Raw genomic sequence first — 18,461 nt, 5'->3', positions numbered from 1 at the left:
CGCCTCTCGTCCCAGGTGCTGGAAGCCAAAGTCAATGAGGTGAAGATAAACGAGGCCAGGGAACACTATCGCCCCGTCGCCGTCAGGGCCTCTCTGCTCTATTTCATCATGAACGATCTGAACAAGATAAACCCTATGTACCAGTTCAGCCTCAAGGTAAGCGGATAAAAAAACATCAAACCCGCCTGGAAAAAGGGATTTACACAGTGTTGGCAATCAAGTTCCCGCACGTTCACTCTTCACCTCCTTCCCAGGCCTTTAACATGGTTTTCCACAAGGCGGTGGAGGTGGCCGAGGCCTCCGAGGACGTGAGGAGCCGAGTGGGCACGCTCATCGACTGCGTGACCTTCTCAGCCTTCAACTACATCAGCAGGGGCCTGTTTGAGAGGGACAAGCTCACCTTCACCGCGCAGCTGGCCTTCCAGGTGTGCACGTGTTTGAAGGCTTTGCACGCTCATGTGCGTGTGTGTGCGCCTGTGGGTGCATGTCTGCTCCCCGGCTGATTTTTACTGCCCGCTTCGTTTCCAGCTGCTGATGATGAGCAAAGAGATCGATGTGCGAGAGCTGGACTTCCTGCTCCGCTTCAACATCGAGCACAGCTACGTCAGCCCGCTGGACTTCCTCTCCAACTCGGCCTGGAGCGCCATCAAGGTGCCCGCACCACCCGCACAACTGCATCCAGTCCGTGCTCAGATCGCTCACCCTCCCCCCGTTTGCTCACGCCTTCCGTCCAGGTGATGAGCTTCACCGATGAGTTTCGGGGTCTGGATCGGGACATCGAGGGCTCCCCCAAACGCTGGAAGAAGCTGGTGGAGTCCGAGTGTCCAGAGAAGGAGAAGTTCCCTCAGGAGTGGAAAGGGAAAAGCTCCCTGCAGAAGCTCATCATGATGAGAGCGCTGAGGCCGGACCGCATGACCTACGCTCTCAGGTGAGGGGACGGGGGAGTGTTTGATCACAGTCTGCCAGTAGCAGCCCTTGTATTCACGAGTTTATTCACCTATATAGAGAAAAAATGATGAGGAGTCAGACATACGGAGGACGTGAAATGGAGTCACCTCAGAGAAGCTAATTAAAGCTTATAAGAGGGGGCCCAGACATAAACAAGTAACAACACAGATACACGAACAACAAACAATACAACACACTATAGTCCCAGAGAAAACCTCACTGCAGTCCTCTCAGAGTGGAAAAAATGTGATTCAATCATCCATTAGTAACCCTGAGTCAAAAATAAATTTAAAAAAAGTTTTTTTAAAAAACACATTTTCACATCTAGGCCTTCAGTGACGTCATATTTAGTGCTACTGAAATTAATTCACTTGGTAATACTATCAACACTGTCAAAACTCAATATATAAATAGCAATTCTAAGACATTAGTCAACAAAGTTTTAAGATGTCCAGGAAAGATTTGTCCAATGAACTGCATATTGTTGACACCAACGAGATGATAACAAAACAAACTATTCATTCAATATAAAATACAAACGATAAAACAGATTGTTTGCATTTATTTTTAAGAGTATGCAACAGCAAAACCATTGAACAATAACACGGCACATTATTTACATTATAATCTGCAGGTGATTCGGCAGTTTACCTTCTCCTCCTTCTGCCATCAGATGTCCAGCATTAGTTACTATAGGTCTTTCAGGCTCTCACAAGTGCTTATCCAATCACATTTAAGTGAAAGTCATAAGGCCAGCTAGCTAGTCCTGGCATCGTAGACTTGAGATCTGGTTGGTGATTGCAAATGACCGTGGTACATTTACTTACAGCCTGCAGTGTTGATTCTGCAGACCTCAGGCTTATTGCATAGAACCTGACAACACAAGCTAGCTGAAATATGATTGGATAAAAACGCTACCGTACTATACAACAATGGAAGCAACGCAACCAAGTGTATATTACATGACATGAAAAGAACAGACGATGGAGAATAACTATCATCATGTATGTTTAGGGCAGCAGAGAAGGCCTTGCTGGCCCAGTTGGCCCCCCACTGCCGTCTGCGCCTTTTGGTTTTGCACATTTTTTCCAGTCCAAACTTCCACTCCCGCTCTCCTCTCTGTTTGATTGTTTCTTGCTTATGTCTCGTTTGTTGTCTCAAAGGAATTTTGTCGAGGAAAAGCTTGGCGTGAAGTACACAGAGGGCCGTAAGACAGAATTTGCGAAGTCCTACCGTGAGAGCGGCCCGGCGTCGCCCATGTTCTTCATCCTGTCCCCTGGCGTCGACCCTCTGAAGGACGTGGAATCTCTGGGTATCATAGTGGGAACATACACAGAAATTTAAAACAAATACACTATAGACACACACACTACACACTCTCACTCTTGTGCAATAGTGACATAGAATAATTATCTTGCAGAAGTGTACAGAGAGGTGACACAAACTGTTCTGGAAGATGAACATCATTGAAAGTTATCTGACGTCGCGGCAAACTACTAGAGAAATAATCAACTCGTTACCAGTATTTTTTATCAGGGATGTTGTAAAGGTCCAGTACGTGACATGCACACAGGTCTTTGCAATATGCTCACTCACCTTCAGATGACACTTCACGCTGAGTCTTTAAGTGGTCGTTAAAACACAGCTGACTGCTGTGCCAAAACGCTGATCTCTGGTTTCCTAGGGAGGAAGCTGGGATTCACCATCGACCTGGGGAAGCTCCACAACGTGTCGCTGGGCCAGGGCCAGGAGGCTGTGGCTGAGCTCGCTATGGAGAAGGCTGCCACGGAGGGCCACTGGGTCATACTGCAGGTGTGATGGGAAGAGAAGAGAGGCGGCGGTTCCGGTTTAAAAAAAAAACATTACTGAGGTCGGGTTCCTGCAGTTGGGTTGAGTCACTTCAGTCCTGGACTTATAACCCTGCAGAACATCCACCTGGTGGGTCGCTGGCTGGGTTCCCTTGAGAAGCTCCTGGAACGCTGCTGCGAGGGCAGCCATCTGGACTACCGAGTGTTTATGAGCGCTGAACCGGCGCCAACGGCCCAGGAACACATGATCCCTCAGGTAGCGCTGCCTTGCCACCTTGGTGGTCGACATTCCATCTCACTGCATTTCTACCGAAACGTGCAATTTGTTTCAGGGGATTCTAGAAAATGCCATCAAGATCACCAATGAACCCCCCACAGGCATGCTAGCCAATCTGCACGCAGCTCTGGATAATTTCGACCAGGTGAGACACTTCCTGTACTTTTTTAAAAAAAAAAAAACACTCATCGCCCCATTGATTTTTACTAAATCATGAATCTGTTGGTATCTGCGAAGGACATTCTGGACCAGTGCAGCCGTGAGCAGGAGTTCAAGACCATCCTCTTCTCTCTGTGCTACTTCCATGCCTGTGTGGCAGAAAGAAGGAAGTTTGGACCCCAGGGCTGGAACAGGAAGTACCCCTTCAACACTGGAGACCTGACCATATCAGTCAACGTCCTCTTCAACTACCTGGAGGCCAACGCACAGGTCACTTGTGTTTTCAGACTTTTTCAGAAATTTTGAATACTGGATTCCAGTGGATCGGTCTTTCATTATAGGAAGAATGACTCCTGTTAGGTCTCTAGAAACCAGCCTATTAGCACTGCCGCCAGCTAAAACAAAACGCTGGTTTCTAACTTCCTGCTAAAATTGATATTTTGTTGGGCTTTCCAAATGTTTGGAAGGGATTTAAAACAGAGTGGAAACAAACACCTGCTAAGCAAAGTTGTTGCGTTGATCACTGAGCGGAACAATTTCTGCTCTTTGTGACATCAAAGGGCTAATTTCCAGAACTGTTCGTTATAGCATAGTGAAGCAAGCAAATGAGATCAAGGATGGAAAAACAAAAACTTGCTACTGTTAGAAAACCCTTTGTAAAGTGAAGCTGATGATGATGATGGTGATGGTTGTGGTGATGAAGGTGCCGTGGGAGGACCTGAGGTACCTGTTTGGGGAGATCATGTACGGGGGACACATCACTGACGACTGGGACCGGCGGCTCTGCAGAACATACCTGGAAGAATACATGCAGCCTAACCAGGTGAGTTCAGCTCAACAGTGGCAGCAGAAATGTCTGCCCAGCAACATTTTTCTCTGTAGCAGAAACTGAGGACTGTATCGTATATTATGAGAGGGACTTCCTGGAACGCCTCATTCACACAGTCGTCTGGTTAGAGAGCGACACTGGACAGTGTAACATTTCACAGGTCTCTATGTAGGCAGCACAACTCCAACATGCATACAACTTTGTCTAACACCAGGTAACACAGCAGTGAGTAGTGTCGTTGGGATTACTCCAGTAAAGTAATCCAACTACTGATTACCGCTTATTCCTTAAAAATCGATCACCGATCCGATCACGTGAGGAGCAATATTTAAATTACTTGTTTATGTACTTATATACTTATGTACTGTTTCCTGAGTATCAATCTTGCCATGCCCCAATCTGACTGAGATGTTTGCTATAGCATCCGTTTCAGAGTTTGCTTTTCTTTTCCTTCTCCACGCTGCGTTTCCTGAACTCGACATGCTCCTCTGTGTGTATCATTTCCAAGTGCCTGATTAAATTTGTCGTGTTGAAATGTTTTGCCGATGTTCCCACGCGAGGTACTGCAGCGTTGCATATATTGCAGATAGCTTGTTCTGTTTCTGTTTCTCTCACTTTGAAAAACTCCCACACCTCCGACATGTTTGTTTGTGTCGCCCATGGATGTTGTGAAGATTCAAAGAAACTTTATTGTCCGTCACATAGCGACAGTACCCAAAACAGGAAGAGGCACGAAGACGAAAATGAAGTTTTTAGAATCATGAATCATTAGCTCTCAGATACAAACAAATAAACATGTCGGTGCTGTGAAACTACTTTGGAGTAAATGAGACGGATTAAAAAGGTTTCAATACGACCATGACGTCATTGATCGGATCGGTGATTTATGACATGACGCCCGATCACGAACATTTCAAAAAATGCCAAATATCGGCCGATCCGATATAGCCGATATGATCGGTGTAAAGTCTACTTATTTCATTACTTTAGTTTAAAAAAGATAAAGTAACAGTCGAGAACACCTTGTTTCCTGCACATAACGTACAACAAGCCACAACATGCTTTCATGTAGATGAGATGAACTCAAAGTAATGTTTGTATTTCCAGCTATCAAATGCATTTCTTTTGCCACTGCCATGCTTGTTTTGGTGCGTCGTTGCATATCAATGAGGTTGCATGCACGGCTGCATCATCAATCTGCGACATCATTGTTTTCGGTTGTGGGACCAAATTTCAGGCATTTTGTGGATAATAACACATTTTTAGCTTGCAAAATATTTCAGAGAAGTAATGGAATCGTTATTTGATAAAGTAATTATGATATAATTACCATTTTTGCCAGAGTAATCCCATTACATTACTCTGTTACTAAAAAAGTAGTTTAATTACAGTGGTGGATTACTCGCCAGTAATAGATTACTCGCCAACAATGGCAGTGAGTTAGCACAAACAGGAGAGACACACAGCACAGCTGCAAGGGACCTTTTAACAGACTTAGGACCATTTAGCTGCCCGCTAAGGTGCCCGATGAAAAGAAAAACACAGTGCCCTAAATCAATCAATCTATCAACCCTCAGGAATATTCCCAATCCAGCCAATCTGACGTTTCAATGTCTTTTTCTGATACCGATGTTCTTAATAAATATTTATTTTGTCATTGTACTCTCTAGTTTGACCGAAAACTTTCTTTGGCTCCTGGTTTTGTGGTTCCACCTAACCTAGATTACAAGGTAAATGGAGGCGAATCATATTTACTGACTGTTTCTCTTCAGTTTGCTTATGTGTCACTGCTTATAACCAAACCATGATGGAAGTGTGTTGTTTTTCTCTCATGTGTGCGTGTGTGTGTGTGTGTGTGTGTGTGTGTGTGTGTGTGTGTGTGTGTGTGTGTGTGCACGCAGGGGTTTCACGATTTCATCGATGAGATGCTGCCTCACGAGAGCCCGGTGCATTATGGGCTGCACCCCAACGCAGAGATTGAGTTCCTGACGGTCACATCAGATAAGCTTTTTCACACTCTGCTGGAGCTGCAGTCTACCGATGCTGTGATGGGAGAAGGGGCCTCGCAAACCCTCGAGGAGAAGGTGGCTGTACCTTCATCCTTTCGTCTATTATTTTGTGCAGTGTTTGGATGTACAGACAGAAATCACAAAGATTTAATCATTTCACTCACATCGGACAAAGGCATCAAATCATGACTCACTCGCTTCTCCTCAGGTAAAAACTGTTCTGGACGAGGTGCTGGAGAAGCTCCCCGAGGTGTACAACATGTCCGACATCACCTCCAAGACGGCCGAGCGGACGCCCTACATCCTGGTCTGCTTCCAGGAGTGCGAGCGTATGAACATGCTGGTGGCTGAGATCCGCCGCTCGCTCAAGGAGCTGGACCTCGGGCTGAAGGTGAGATCTGAGCACATTGTGGGACCAAATCATTTGAGTCGATAGTGACAGCTGAACACCTCGCTGTTCTGAAGGGCGAACTGGCCATTTCCTGTGAGATGGAGAAGCTGCAGTCGGCCTTGTTCTTTGACAACGTCCCCGATACCTGGACCAGACTGGCCTACCCCTCCACCTACACTCTGGCCGTATGGTGTGTGTGTTATCTTGTTCGTACTGTGAGGATTACGGTTTTGTTTTAACCAACTTTGTGAGGACGTTTGGCCATTTGTTTCCTTTGTTTCCAACTTTATCTCCAGAGAATAATTTAAAAAGTATCGAGGCAGAGTAACAACATCCACAGATCCACATTTCTGAGATGCAGCCATGTTGGAACTTTAGTGGTTCCAATTTTTTGTGACAAAAAAATGCAGTTTGAGGCCTTAAATAGTTGTAGAAACTACAAGTAGGTTCAGTTGCACAAATTGGGGTGTGTTCAAGAACCTTTTGCTTTGTAAGATCATTTTCAAAGTGTTCTCTCTTTCTCTCGCTCTCTCTTTCTCTCTATCTCTCTCTCTCTCTCTTTCGCTCTCTCTTTCTCTCTATCTATCTATCTCTCTTTCTCTCTATCTCTCTCTCTTTCTCTCGCTCTCTCTTTCTCTCTATCTATCTTTCTCTCTCTCCCCCTCTCTTTCTCTCTCTCTCTCTCTCTCCCTCTCTCTCTCGCTCTCTCTCTCTCTCTCTCTCTCTCTCTCTCTCTCTCTGCGTCAGGTATAATGATGTGTTGCAGCGCTGCAAAGAGCTGGACAGCTGGACTCAGGACCTGTCACTGCCCAGCGTCGTGTGGCTCTCTGGACTTTTCAACCCGCAGTCCTTCCTGACGGGTAAGCACACGGCCGTACACGAGGAGAAGAGCTCCACCTCGGCTTGACTTGTAATCACCGGTCTATCCCCCGCCCTCCTGCAGCGGTGATGCAGACTCTGGCCCGGAAGAACGAGTGGCCCCTGGATAAAGTCAACCTGACGGTCGACGTGACCAAGAAGTTTAAAGAGGAGTTCATCCAACCAGCCAGGGAGGGGGCGTACGTGTACGGACTGTACATGGAAGGTAGACTGACAGCAGCACACTACTGATCCTCCAGAAAGACGTCCGTCTGTCCGTCTAGTGTAGTACAGTAGTACTCGAGATTGGTCCTGGTCTCCAGACTGGTCTCCAGACCACTTTTTAAGGGCCTCCGACTCAGGGGCATTTTTACTTTTCACGGTCTTGTACTGGGCGGACTCAGGATTTTTGATCAAATCTGGTCGAGACTCAGCCAACACTGCAATGACAGATCAAAGAAAAGAAAGATTTTGTTTAACCTCCTCACCCCTAGAGCCATGCCGAACTTTAATACACATAGAAACAAACAACCATTCACACTCACACACACACCTACGCTTTCCAATTCAGCTCACATGCATGTTTTTGGAGTGTGGGAGGAAGCTGGAGAACCCAGAGAGAACCCACGCAGGCACAGGGAGAACATGCAAACTACAGTTAAATTATTCCTAGTTAATTAATTTTTAAATTTTACGATGCAAAGTCGTTTTTTTGAAAATGGTTAAAAATAGCTGGTAAAGCAGCAAAATGTTACATTTTCATTCCATTTATGTAGAAACAAACTTGAGTTAAAGAACGATACTGGTCATTTGTTCTGTTTTGGTTGTGATTTGTATACAGTCTTGCTCTTGTCTTGTCTTGATGCTCTCTAGTCTTGACAATGTCTTGGTCTCGGTCGGTGCGGTCTTGACTACATCGCTGCGTCCATCCACCCGTCTGTCCTGCATCTCCCCCTGCAGGCGCCAGGTGGGACGCCCAGGCCGGGACCATCAGCGAGGCCCGCCTGAAGGAACTGACCCCTGCCATGCCCGTCATCTCCGTGCGCGCGGTGCCCAATGACCGGCAGGAGACCAGGAACATCTACGAGTGTCCGCTTTACAAGACCAAGATCCGAGGGCCCACGTATGTGTGGACGTTCAGCCTGAAGACCAGGGAGAGGCCGGCCAAGTGGGCGCTGGCTGGCGTGGCTCTGCTGCTCAGTGTGTGAACTGGAAATTAAAAAAATAAATGAATAAAAAACGACAGATGGGTGGAAAACCGAGTCCTTCTTCGGAAGTGAATCACAAGGAGCAGAAATACGTATTTCTTTTTATTGAAAAATGAGGAAAATATACAGAAAGAAATCACACGTTGGATCACAGTTAGAACTGCTTGTTTTGAACAAATCCAAGCTATTAACTACGACATCCTTTTTTTATTAAGCAGGAACGGAAAAAGAAAAGAGGGTGGGGGAGCTTCTGCCTCACTGGAGCAGTGTTCAAGTGTGTTATGTTCTGACACAAGTGTGTGTGTGTCTGTGTGTGTTTGTGTGTGTGTGTGTGTGTGTGTCTCTTGGAGATTGTCATGCAGCTGTTTGTCCGGTACACGGGTCGAAACAAGGCAACCTGTGACTGTGCTTGTCGCTGCGACCCGCTTCACAGTACGCAGGGGTGTAGAATCTCCTCCGGGTCAATAAAGATAGAACAAAAACTATGTGTGCATACCAATTTTTTCCCCTCAAACAGACATAATTGGTACAGTCGCTCAGATACTGGAGACAATTTTCTATCATAGTTTGGCGTCTGTGTGAGTGTGTGTGTGCGTGTGTGTGTCTATGTGTGTGCGTGTCCGTCTAGTCGCTGTCGGACCAGTCGAGCTCCATCATGTCCATGGCCGCCGAGGCCATGTTGATCTTGGTTCCGTGCCGCACGCTGCAGCTCTTCACAGAGTTCTGGTTGGACGAAGCCCTCATGCTCACCTGCACCCCCGAGTGGCCGACCACACCCACTTCGCCCCGCCGCTTGTGGCTGACGGCCTCGCTGACGTTGCCCCGGACGCCCTGCAGCACCACTCCCAGGTCGCTCCTGTGACCCCTGAGGCCCAGCTCGCCCCCGCTGCTGACACCCTGACCCAGCACCTTCATCACCCCCAGGTCGCCCAGGTCGCCCAGGCTGCTCAGGCCGCCCAGGTCGCCCATGTCGCCCAGCTCGTCCACGTCCAGCGACAGCACGTGGCCGAAGCCGCCGTGGAGGCCCTTGAATATCTGGGCGCCTTCGTCCAGCTTCTCCATCTCCCAGCCGCCCTCCCTCTCCCTCTCCCTCTCCCTCTCCCTCTCCTTCACCCGCTCCCTCTCCCTCTCCTTCACCCTCTCCCTCTCCCTCTCCTTCTCCTTCTCCCTCTCTCTCTCCCTCTCGACCTCGGCCTCCCCGAAGCCTCCTGAGAAGCCCCGGAGGATGGTGGTCACCCTGCTCCGCTGCCTCCCGCCTTTCTCCCGGCCGCCCCCCTCCTCCCACGTCCTCTCCTCCCTCTCCAGGACGCCGCCCGGGAAGCTCCTGAGCGTCACCTGTACCCGCCCTCCCTCCAGGCTGCCGCCGCCGCCCGCCTCTCTCTCCCTCGGCCTCCAGGTCTTCTCCTCTTCCTCCTCCTCGTCCTCGTCCACCTCCCCCTCCTCATTCTCCGCCTCGCCGTCGCCCCCCGCCTCCTGGAACCTGCCCTGCAGCCCCCGGAGCATGGCGTGCAGCCGACCGCCGTCCAGCGAACCCATCCCCCTCTCCAGCAGCTCGCCGCCCCCCCGCTCCGTGTCCCCGTTGCTGAGGGTGCGGAGGAGGCAGCTGACCCCGGCGCTGCTCACCCCGGCACTGTTGGACTCCTGAGAGTGGGAGCGGAAGAAGGAGCCCGAGGAGCCAATGGACATGGACGGGAAGAACTGCGGAGGAGAGGGACAAAAGGGTCAGACGACGTGAGCGAATTTGTTCTAAAAACAATAAAAAAAGGCAGACTTTGTCGGGCGGAGGCGTGGCCGCGCTCACGGGTGACATGCTGGTGTGCTCCAGGAGGAGGGAGGTGGGACTGGGCGGCATGTTGGACCTCTCCATCAGCCGCTCCTCCCACAGCCGCAGCCGCCGCTCGCGCTCCTCCAGCTCCTTCTCCTTGGAGTAGAGCTCCCGCTCCAGCTTCCGCAGGCGCTCCAGGGTCGACTCGATCTCACACCTGCAGTGTGGGCGCAGGCAGCCGTCATCGCGACACACCGTCACCACGACACACCGTCACCACGACGCACCATCACCACGACGCACCGTCACCTCATCACGCACGCATGCACGCACAGCCGTGGCCCACCGGTGCCACCTTCCCCTCTGCAGGGTCAGTGAGTCATCACAGGGCAGCCGAAATAGAAAATGACGGCAGGAACACACGCGTGTCGTGTTGATATTATTTTGGGAAGTGAATAAGTGAAGATTTAACTTGGGTGCCAAAAAAGTGAACAAGAAAAAAAAAACAGAATGAAGTGTAAATTGGAAACTTGCCACCAGCCTGTTTTATGGCGTTTTTGAGGCCTCCGGATTTCTGCACAATAAAATTGCAATTTTACTGATTTAATGGGCTCATTAGCTCTGATAAATGATCCGGGCGTGATTAAATACTGAGGGCAGCAGTGAAGTTCGCTCTTCTATCCCTGAGATATCTATCAGCTGTACATTTCACCCTTCATGAAGTGTAAAATAACAAGCTGCAGTACTCCTGGTTGCCACCAGAGGTCTCTGTTCACGAGCCGCTGTCCATGAACCTGCATTCACAAACACAATCAACTCCGCCCGCAGCTAAATATAGAGCTGAGTGACGCACGGCACTAATACCTCCTCCCATGCTGCCTCACCACCTCCCTCTGCTCCTCCTCCTTCTCCTCCTCCTCCTCCCCAAGTCTTTATGAAAAAGATTTTTCTTCCGCCCTGCCATATCTAAAACTTGATTGCCTCAATGCACTCTTGTTATATGCAGGAAAAATTTCACACCCTCTGCCTTAACTCCCCACTCCTCCCACCGCTGTCTCCACCTTCCTCCTCTTCTCCTCCTCTTTAGCTCATACATGATTTTTTTTTTCCCCCTCTATCGCCCCCCATCAGCTCTGTGTCGCCCTCTTCCTCATCCACTCCCCCGTGACTCCCCCTCCCTCTTCTCCATAGTGGAGCGAGGGAAGAGTGGAGGAGCTGAGGAATCTCTTATATGGATGCTTTCCAGACTGGTTTATTATAGACCCAAGTAGAACGTAGGGTCACAACTTCTCCCCCGAGCATTAGAGCCCACAGAGCTGTGTGTGTGTGTGTGTGTGTGTGTGTGTGTGTGTGTGTGTGTGTGTGTGTGTGTGTGTGTGTGTGCGCTCCAATGCTGAACTGGATGCATGAAGAGTTCTCATGTTGAGTAGATGTGTCAGTCTGGCACGAGTGAAACTCTTTACCCTGTGCAGTTATAATTAAAGATCTCATACGCAGTGCAGATACAGCCAGTGTGTGTATGTATGTATGTGTGCGTACCTCCACTGGTCCTTGTTATGCAGGAAGGAGTTGCACTGCTCCGGCAACCTGCTGTCGTTGGCCATGTTCTCCAGAGTGAGCAGCACCTGTTTGAACAGCGGACGCTCCTGCGGGAGCACAAACGCACCGTTAGATTAAACAAAACAGGGGAATTCATCCAAATTAACCGTGCAACCCAAGTTCGTCTTTGCACACCTTTGGGTCTGCTTGCCAACATTTCCTCATCAGCTCCGCAAAACTTGCCGGGCAGCTGGTGGGGATGGTCAGGCGCTAAATGCCGGAAACAGTAAAAAGGAAAAAACTAGTTCATCAAAACTAAATGAAAACTATTAATACACAAAACCAGTTTTATGTGTGTATTTGTCAATCACACTGTTGCTGGAGAACAGGCGTGAAACAGTTGTGAAAAGTGAAGGTCCAAACGTCCCCAAAGGTTGACTAAAACTGACTGACAGTGACACTGCAACACTGTAAATCTGGAAAGATTAACTGCGAGTCGTTTCTCTGCTGAACTGTTTGCTGAAAGCGTGGATGAATGAGCCTGCCGTCCTTGTTTATTTGGTTCTTTCTAATATGTAAACCAGAGGAGGTAGACAACACTCGGCCGCACCAGCCGGCTGAGGTCAGAAGTCAACCCGGAAGACGGCTCCATAGTACGGCGCGGTGAATGGAAACTGTTTTCTCAGGGGATTACTCCCCAAAATACCACCAACGTGGAGTTGAGGGAGGGCAACACAAGAGAGGGTCAGGAAGAGAGGTGGAGTGGTTGGGAGGGGGGGGGCAGTGGGAAACAGACACAGAGAGTTATTTAGGGAGAGGTGAGCCTTCCTCCTCCTCCTGCTCCTCCTCCTCCTCCTCCCCCTCCTCTCGCCTCCCTCCCTCTCTCCCTCTTGTAACGGCTTTAGCTCGGGGGGGATAGGGGTTGAGGCTGGGGGCTGGGGGGTTGGGGGGTTCTGGCTCAGCTCCACTGCTGTGTATCCAGGCCTTACAAGAGCACAGAACTGACATCAGGGACTAAAAATACCCCCAGCCGTAGCCCCGGTGCCTCGCAGTGGAAACCATGAGAGCATCGCATTGTTCCCGCTGCCTTCTGCAACTGACCGCGGCTCCAGCACACTGACCCATACAGTGAGGTGTGTGTGTGTGTGTGTGTGTGTGTGTGTGTGTGTGTGTGTGTTCACCTCTTGTTTTTCCACCACCAGCCAGGCAACCTGCAGCCCCTCAAAGCCTTTGAAGGGAACCTCCCGAGTCAGCATCTCCCACAGCACCTGCATGCCCACACACACACACACACACACACACACACACACACACACGCACACACACCCCCATCACCTCGGGCCGCCTCTCTCAGACCTGCCTGCTTGGCAAGAACCTCTGCCGAAGGGCTTTGGGAGATCAACAATAGAGTGCAGCAAGTCGGCTTTCGATCTGTTCAACCTGACGCTCATGTGAGCTGAGTGAGAACACTTGTCTGAAATCTTTTTTTTTTTTTTCTTTCTTTTTTTTTTTTTAATTCTGGGAAAGAATTTGTAACATGGCAACCTTGAGGAACCTTTCCCGAATCCATTGAAATGATGCCATGAGTGCATCTGGACCGGATGGATCCCCTGAGTGTTTGTAAGCTGGAAGTCCGTTCAAGATAAGAAGTTGAGAAGTGATTGGACGAACACACTGATAAGATCAAAACCCCTTGGTTAGCTGCTATGTGCTGCAGCATTTCATTTAACTGTTGCCTTAGAGAGTGAGTGAAGTGGCGTGAAGTAAGAACAAAAGCCATCAATCTGTGTTTTTGGTTCTTTTAATGTGGAAACTGTCAGTCAGGCAAGTGGTGAAGCTGCTGCAGCCTCGGCGAATCACGATAGCAGCAGCTTGGCTCACTCTCACTTCCTGTGTCTCTTTTTCTGGGTATTTAAGGGCAACTAGCAGCAGCTACCTCCTCTGTTTAGCTCAACCAAAACATCTCAAGATTTCAGAGTTGGAATATGAGTATTTCTGTTGCTTCATACTCTATAGTGGTTTCGTGCAGCCAACTCACCACACCGTAGGAGTAGGTGTCGCAGGTCTCGGACACAGGCAGGCTCTGAATGACCTCCGGCGCCATCCAGGGGAAGGTTCCCACCACCGTCATGTGCGTGGTGTGGGACAGGAACTTAGAAGCACCAAAGTCACAAATCTGTAATCCCAGCAGCAAGTGATAGAAAATGACCAGTTTGACCAGAGAATTTGAAAAAAGAAGATTTCTGACATTTGTGCGGAGCAGCTGGGACAAACCTTCAGTACTTTGTCTGCCGTCATCACAACTGTTGAAGGAAAAACAGAGGAATCAAGTTGTGATCAAGTTGTGTGACGGAGGTGAAAAATAAACGCTTTACACTTTAATTTTCTATTGGGGGGCTGGAGGGACAAACCATTGCGTGACTTGAGGTCTCTGTGAATGACTTTAACCGGAGCTTCTGCGTGGAGGTAATGCATTCCTGTGGGGTCACAGACAACCGTGAACGTCTCGCTCCAACATACGTGTCGAAGTCGTAAGTCGTCTATGCCCCGTGCACGCTCGACTCCTCTCACATGTCTGCAGCGCCGTGTCGTATTAGCAGGTACAAAGTCTGCCGGCGTTGAACGCACACAAGCTGCAGACATGACGAGCGATGTCGACAAAACTATCTGGATACATGAGCACCGTGACACAGAGGAGGTAGCGTGGAACTTTAGGGCGGTCGCTTGTTTCAACTGCAGAAGACGATGACGAAAGCAGACAACGCTGCAGTGTAGCGGTTATAGCAGTTTGAAACTCAGAGTTGCTCCAGTTTTACCTCATGAAGCCTGGTCAAGGGCATCATATTACTTAAGTATTGTCTAAGATCGATCTACCTTTGGCTATCTGTATGGCCCAGGCCATAATCTGCTCCATGTCCATCTCCTCACTCTGCTCGCTGGAGAGGTACTCGTACAGAGAGCCGCCGCTGGCATATTCTGGAAGCACACACACACACACACACACACACACATATACAGATAGAAACATGCACGGGCATAAATACATACTTAGAAGCAATGGTCAGAATAAGCATTTTTAAAAATACATTCTCACAATTAATCCTGACATCAGCGATTCAAGTCCAGTATTGATAAATAAAAGCTGCGGCTGCTAACATTGTTAACACTGAAGCACATTTATTCAGGCTAATTTTATGAATTATAGTGACATAGTTTTAGACATCCTGAAAAAAAAATACCAACACCTGCATGACAAGGATCAAACATAAAAAAATAAATACGGTGACACACGGGTCATTTTTCAAAAAAGAACGCAGAGAGTAATAACAATAATAATAATATGAATAATTATGAAAAAAGATTATGATTTTGATGATGTCTGTGTCTTATAATAATGTGAATTTTGTGATACAATCGAAAAAGGTTAGCTTGTTTACACGGAAAACAGGTGTTAAAACTTGCACCAAAAACCAAACTGAAAATGGTGCGCTGAATTTGACTGGTCACACCGCATTGAAGCCAACCTCTGCGACTGGCCTACTTTGCTCTTTATTGACAGTGAGGACTCAGTCCCAGGCACAAGCAGAGCTGCTTTATACTAACCGTGTGCCCCCTGCTATGATTATAGCTACATCCAAACACACCGGGCTCAATTACAAATGAGAGCCTGTCCGGCTCTTAGACACCATCAGTGGCTGAAAACACGCTAGTAAACAGTGGATCATCAGCGCCTGGGCTAACGGCTCTGTGTAAGTGGCACCACCGCTGCAAATACACAACAGTAAAAGTTTAAATACACATGTGTTTGTGTCGCTTTATATTAGACGTGACCTTAAGCTTTTAGTGGCTCACTCCTCACACCACTTAGACAGTCTGTCACCCAGAAAATGAGTGGAGAACTTTTCAAATGAACCGAGGTGAAGGAGGGTTTAATTTAAACACCGATGTGCAGTATTTCCACAGAGTTTCCAAAACAGGCTCAAAGACACACAGACAGACACACACAGACAGTGTCACACACACTTGGGGCTCTGACCTGTGACAATGCCGTAGTTGGGAGATTCCAACACAGCTCCATAAAACTGAATGATGTTCTTATGACTCAGGACACTGAGAATCTCGGCCTGGACAAGGAGAAGAAGATGAGCAACAACCCTTTTAGTTTTATTCTTCAGTATCAGCTGCAAAACAGTAAATAAAGTGTGAATGTTTGTCTTTAGGAGACTTGATTTGTGAAGCAGTGTTTAAGTTATTGGGCCAGCGTCTGCAGGCTCCCTGCGCTCGGGTCTGAATCTCCTTCATGCCGAGCTCGGGCTGCAACTCCAGACCTTCGACACCACAGTGACAAACAAGTCATCAATCTAAGCAGACATGCGGGTCGTACCCTCTGCATGTGTGGAATATGTACCTGTTGCCTAGCAACATAAACAACTAAGTCTTACATGCAGTCACACAGTGAACTCTGCACATACATTTACTTTGACACGGTATTTTTCTAGATTTTCTTCTTTTTTTAAATATAAAAATGCTCATTTTGATGGTGATAGACAGTGAATGCATGCAGGCAGAGTTGATTCTCTATGTTCATATCTTATAGGTCGACATTTAAGTTGTGCAAATAAGTTGGTGCTTTCTTCATTGTGCAAAAACCATTTGGATGCACTACTAAAAATATATATATATTAATGTTTTGTGCTGTTCTTTTTACTGTTCTGTCCCACCTCTTTGTGCTTGTAATTTTCATGAAAGCGATGCATGTTCAAAAGGTTGGAACTTTACAGTTGCCAGGCAGCTCTTTTACACCATGTCTCGCTGATGCCACTTTTCATGCTCCTGCTTCTGCTGCTCGTTGCACCTTGCACGTTGTTGCATGCCAGTGCCACACAAAGTCAGACGACAAATCAGCGCCCTTCCCTTCCTCCAAGGCTAAATATTCTGCCGCAGCAACAGGGCCGTGGCCCGCTTCAACCCACAGGACCCCTGTAAGAGTTTCCTGACAGCGAGCCAAGCCTGCCAGGCCGCTCTGAGTCACATGGGCAGGAAACTGTGTTTGGATTAGCGTCAGGGTGAAGACGAACAAGCGCCCAAAGTGACCACACACACCTTGCATAAGCACACAATGGGAGGAACAGTGGTGGGCGCTGGCATGACTGAACCCCTCACCTCCCTCCTTGGCCCACAATGAGAAGGTGGAGGAGGCGAAGGGAGGGGGGGGAGGAGAGGGAGGAGGAGGAGTTGAGGTATGTTTAAGATAAACATGCTTAACGGCAGAGCGGGGAGGGGAGGAGGGGGTGTTCTGCTGTGGGAACGGGTCCCAGTTTGGAGCAACACTGTGTTAAAAGATTTGGAAAAACTTTGGATGCCCCGTCGCGTCCTCACCTCCTTGTCGATCTTGAGCAGCTTCTTCACGGCCACCTCCTTGTCCTGCGAGATCCACAGCGCCCTGTAGACGCTGCCGAAGCTGCCGCCGCCACAGTTCTCATAGTAGAGCAGGTCCTCGTGCTTTATCTGCACAAACGACGAGCCGGGGGACGACATGGCATACTGACTCTGGCGCACTCATACATACATACACCCGCGCGCACCCACACACACACACACAGACACACAGGCGAACGCACGCAGATCACCCTCCCCTCCCACCCTCCCCCCCCAAAAAAAGCGTGCACCCTCGGTTCTCCAGAGCCGTCCCGTCAGTAAACAGGTCGCAAATCAGCGCAGAGCGAGTCAAAAAGGATGAGAGGCGGAGGAGGGTTTTTTTTTCCCCAGCCCGGGGGGTCAGCGTGGCGGCTGTCACGGTGCAGGGAGTAGAAAGAGCAAGAAAGTGCTGGAAGGAAGGAAGGAGAGAGAGAAAGCTTGCTGCCTGTGAGTCAGGGGCAAGTGGGAGCACCCCCCACCCCAACCCACCGCCAGCCCCACAGCCCCGGTCACTCACACTGAGAGCAGGTGTTACAGCGCCCTCCAGTGGTGGGACGCTGGAGCTGCACCGCTGCACACGCACGCACAGAGAAGCAGCTGAGTGTTATGGTCTGCAGTCAGTCAGTGTGTGTGTGTGTGTGTGCGTGTGTGTGTGCGTGTGTGTGTGTGTGTGTGTGTGTGTGTGTGTGTGTGTGTGTGTGTGTGTGTGTGTGTGTCCGAGGAGCCCAACTGCTGCTAAAGCACAGTGCAAATATGGTCATTGGCATTCAGGGCATTCCTTCCTGGATAACTGTGGCTATATAAAGCTCTCTATACACTACACTCTGCTACCACACGCGCGCGCGCGCATGCACACACACACACACACACACACACAATAGAAGGTTACACTACCGTTCAAAGGTTTTGGGTCACTGACTCACTCCTGCATTATCTTGAATAACTTGCAATCATTATTAGTGCACACAATTCAGTCAAAATGAGCTGAACATTTCCACTGTCTGTTAAGTGTGATTATAATACAAAGCTTTGTTTTCAAAATTCCTTTTTTTTTTGCAATTTTAAAGCATTCAACTTCTGTAATAATGGCTGCATATTGCACACTTCATATTCATTCTTTAAAATTACATTCAATTACACAGACATTCAAGGTAACAACTGTCATCCCACAGGTATTCGGGCCATCCTGATTTTCATGCACTAGTAATGCTCTCTGAGCATTCCAGTAGATTATTTAATGATGATGGTTGTA

The 18,461-nt window shown here is 48.6% G+C and overlaps 2 protein-coding genes across 3 annotated transcripts in view; one reads left to right on the top strand and one right to left on the bottom strand.

The window, feature by feature from the left end:
* Positions 1-8,487, top strand: part of dnah9l (dynein, axonemal, heavy polypeptide 9 like) — a 30,571-nt gene extending 22,084 nt beyond the window's left edge. Inside the window, exons 71-87 of the mRNA XM_076021115.1 lie at positions 16-156; positions 255-425; positions 529-651; positions 735-928; positions 2,112-2,260; positions 2,633-2,760; positions 2,875-3,012; positions 3,089-3,178; positions 3,271-3,462; positions 3,896-4,015; positions 5,692-5,751; positions 5,923-6,105; positions 6,239-6,421; positions 6,496-6,611; positions 7,169-7,281; positions 7,365-7,505; positions 8,240-8,487. Of these exons, the coding sequence (XP_075877230.1) occupies positions 16-156; positions 255-425; positions 529-651; positions 735-928; positions 2,112-2,260; positions 2,633-2,760; positions 2,875-3,012; positions 3,089-3,178; positions 3,271-3,462; positions 3,896-4,015; positions 5,692-5,751; positions 5,923-6,105; positions 6,239-6,421; positions 6,496-6,611; positions 7,169-7,281; positions 7,365-7,505; positions 8,240-8,487 (2,490 nt within the window). The remainder of the gene's footprint in view (positions 1-15; positions 157-254; positions 426-528; positions 652-734; positions 929-2,111; positions 2,261-2,632; positions 2,761-2,874; positions 3,013-3,088; positions 3,179-3,270; positions 3,463-3,895; positions 4,016-5,691; positions 5,752-5,922; positions 6,106-6,238; positions 6,422-6,495; positions 6,612-7,168; positions 7,282-7,364; positions 7,506-8,239) is intronic.
* map3k20b (mitogen-activated protein kinase kinase kinase 20b) lies at positions 8,341-17,665 on the bottom strand. 2 transcript variants are annotated; one of them, XM_076021118.1, is made up of 12 exons: positions 17,171-17,665; positions 15,828-15,915; positions 14,666-14,767; positions 14,203-14,268; positions 14,066-14,094; positions 13,830-13,967; positions 12,973-13,059; positions 11,987-12,061; positions 11,792-11,898; positions 10,289-10,469; positions 10,111-10,185; positions 8,341-8,488 (listed from the first exon to the last, which is right to left on the bottom strand). In XM_076021118.1, the coding sequence occupies exons 1-12, from the start codon at positions 17,327-17,329 to the stop codon at positions 8,477-8,479; spliced, it is 1,119 nt and encodes a 372-aa protein (XP_075877233.1). In that variant the 5' UTR covers positions 17,330-17,665; the 3' UTR covers positions 8,341-8,476. The 2 variants fall into 2 exon arrangements, with proteins under 2 accessions (XP_075877233.1, XP_075877232.1); XM_076021117.1 differs by lacking the exon at positions 8,341-8,488 and having other exon boundaries at positions 8,577-10,185.
* Between the last annotated feature and the right edge of the window lie 796 nt (positions 17,666-18,461).

The sequence above is a fragment of the Nelusetta ayraudi genome, unplaced genomic scaffold (genome assembly GCF_046127955.1).
Source record: "Nelusetta ayraudi isolate G7.1 ecotype Tasmania unplaced genomic scaffold, CSIRO-AGI_Nayr_v1 ptg000011l, whole genome shotgun sequence".
NCBI lineage: Eukaryota > Metazoa > Chordata > Actinopteri > Tetraodontiformes > Monacanthidae > Nelusetta > Nelusetta ayraudi.
Note: the sequence above shows the minus strand (reverse complement) of the source record. Positions and strands in the feature narration are given on the sequence as shown.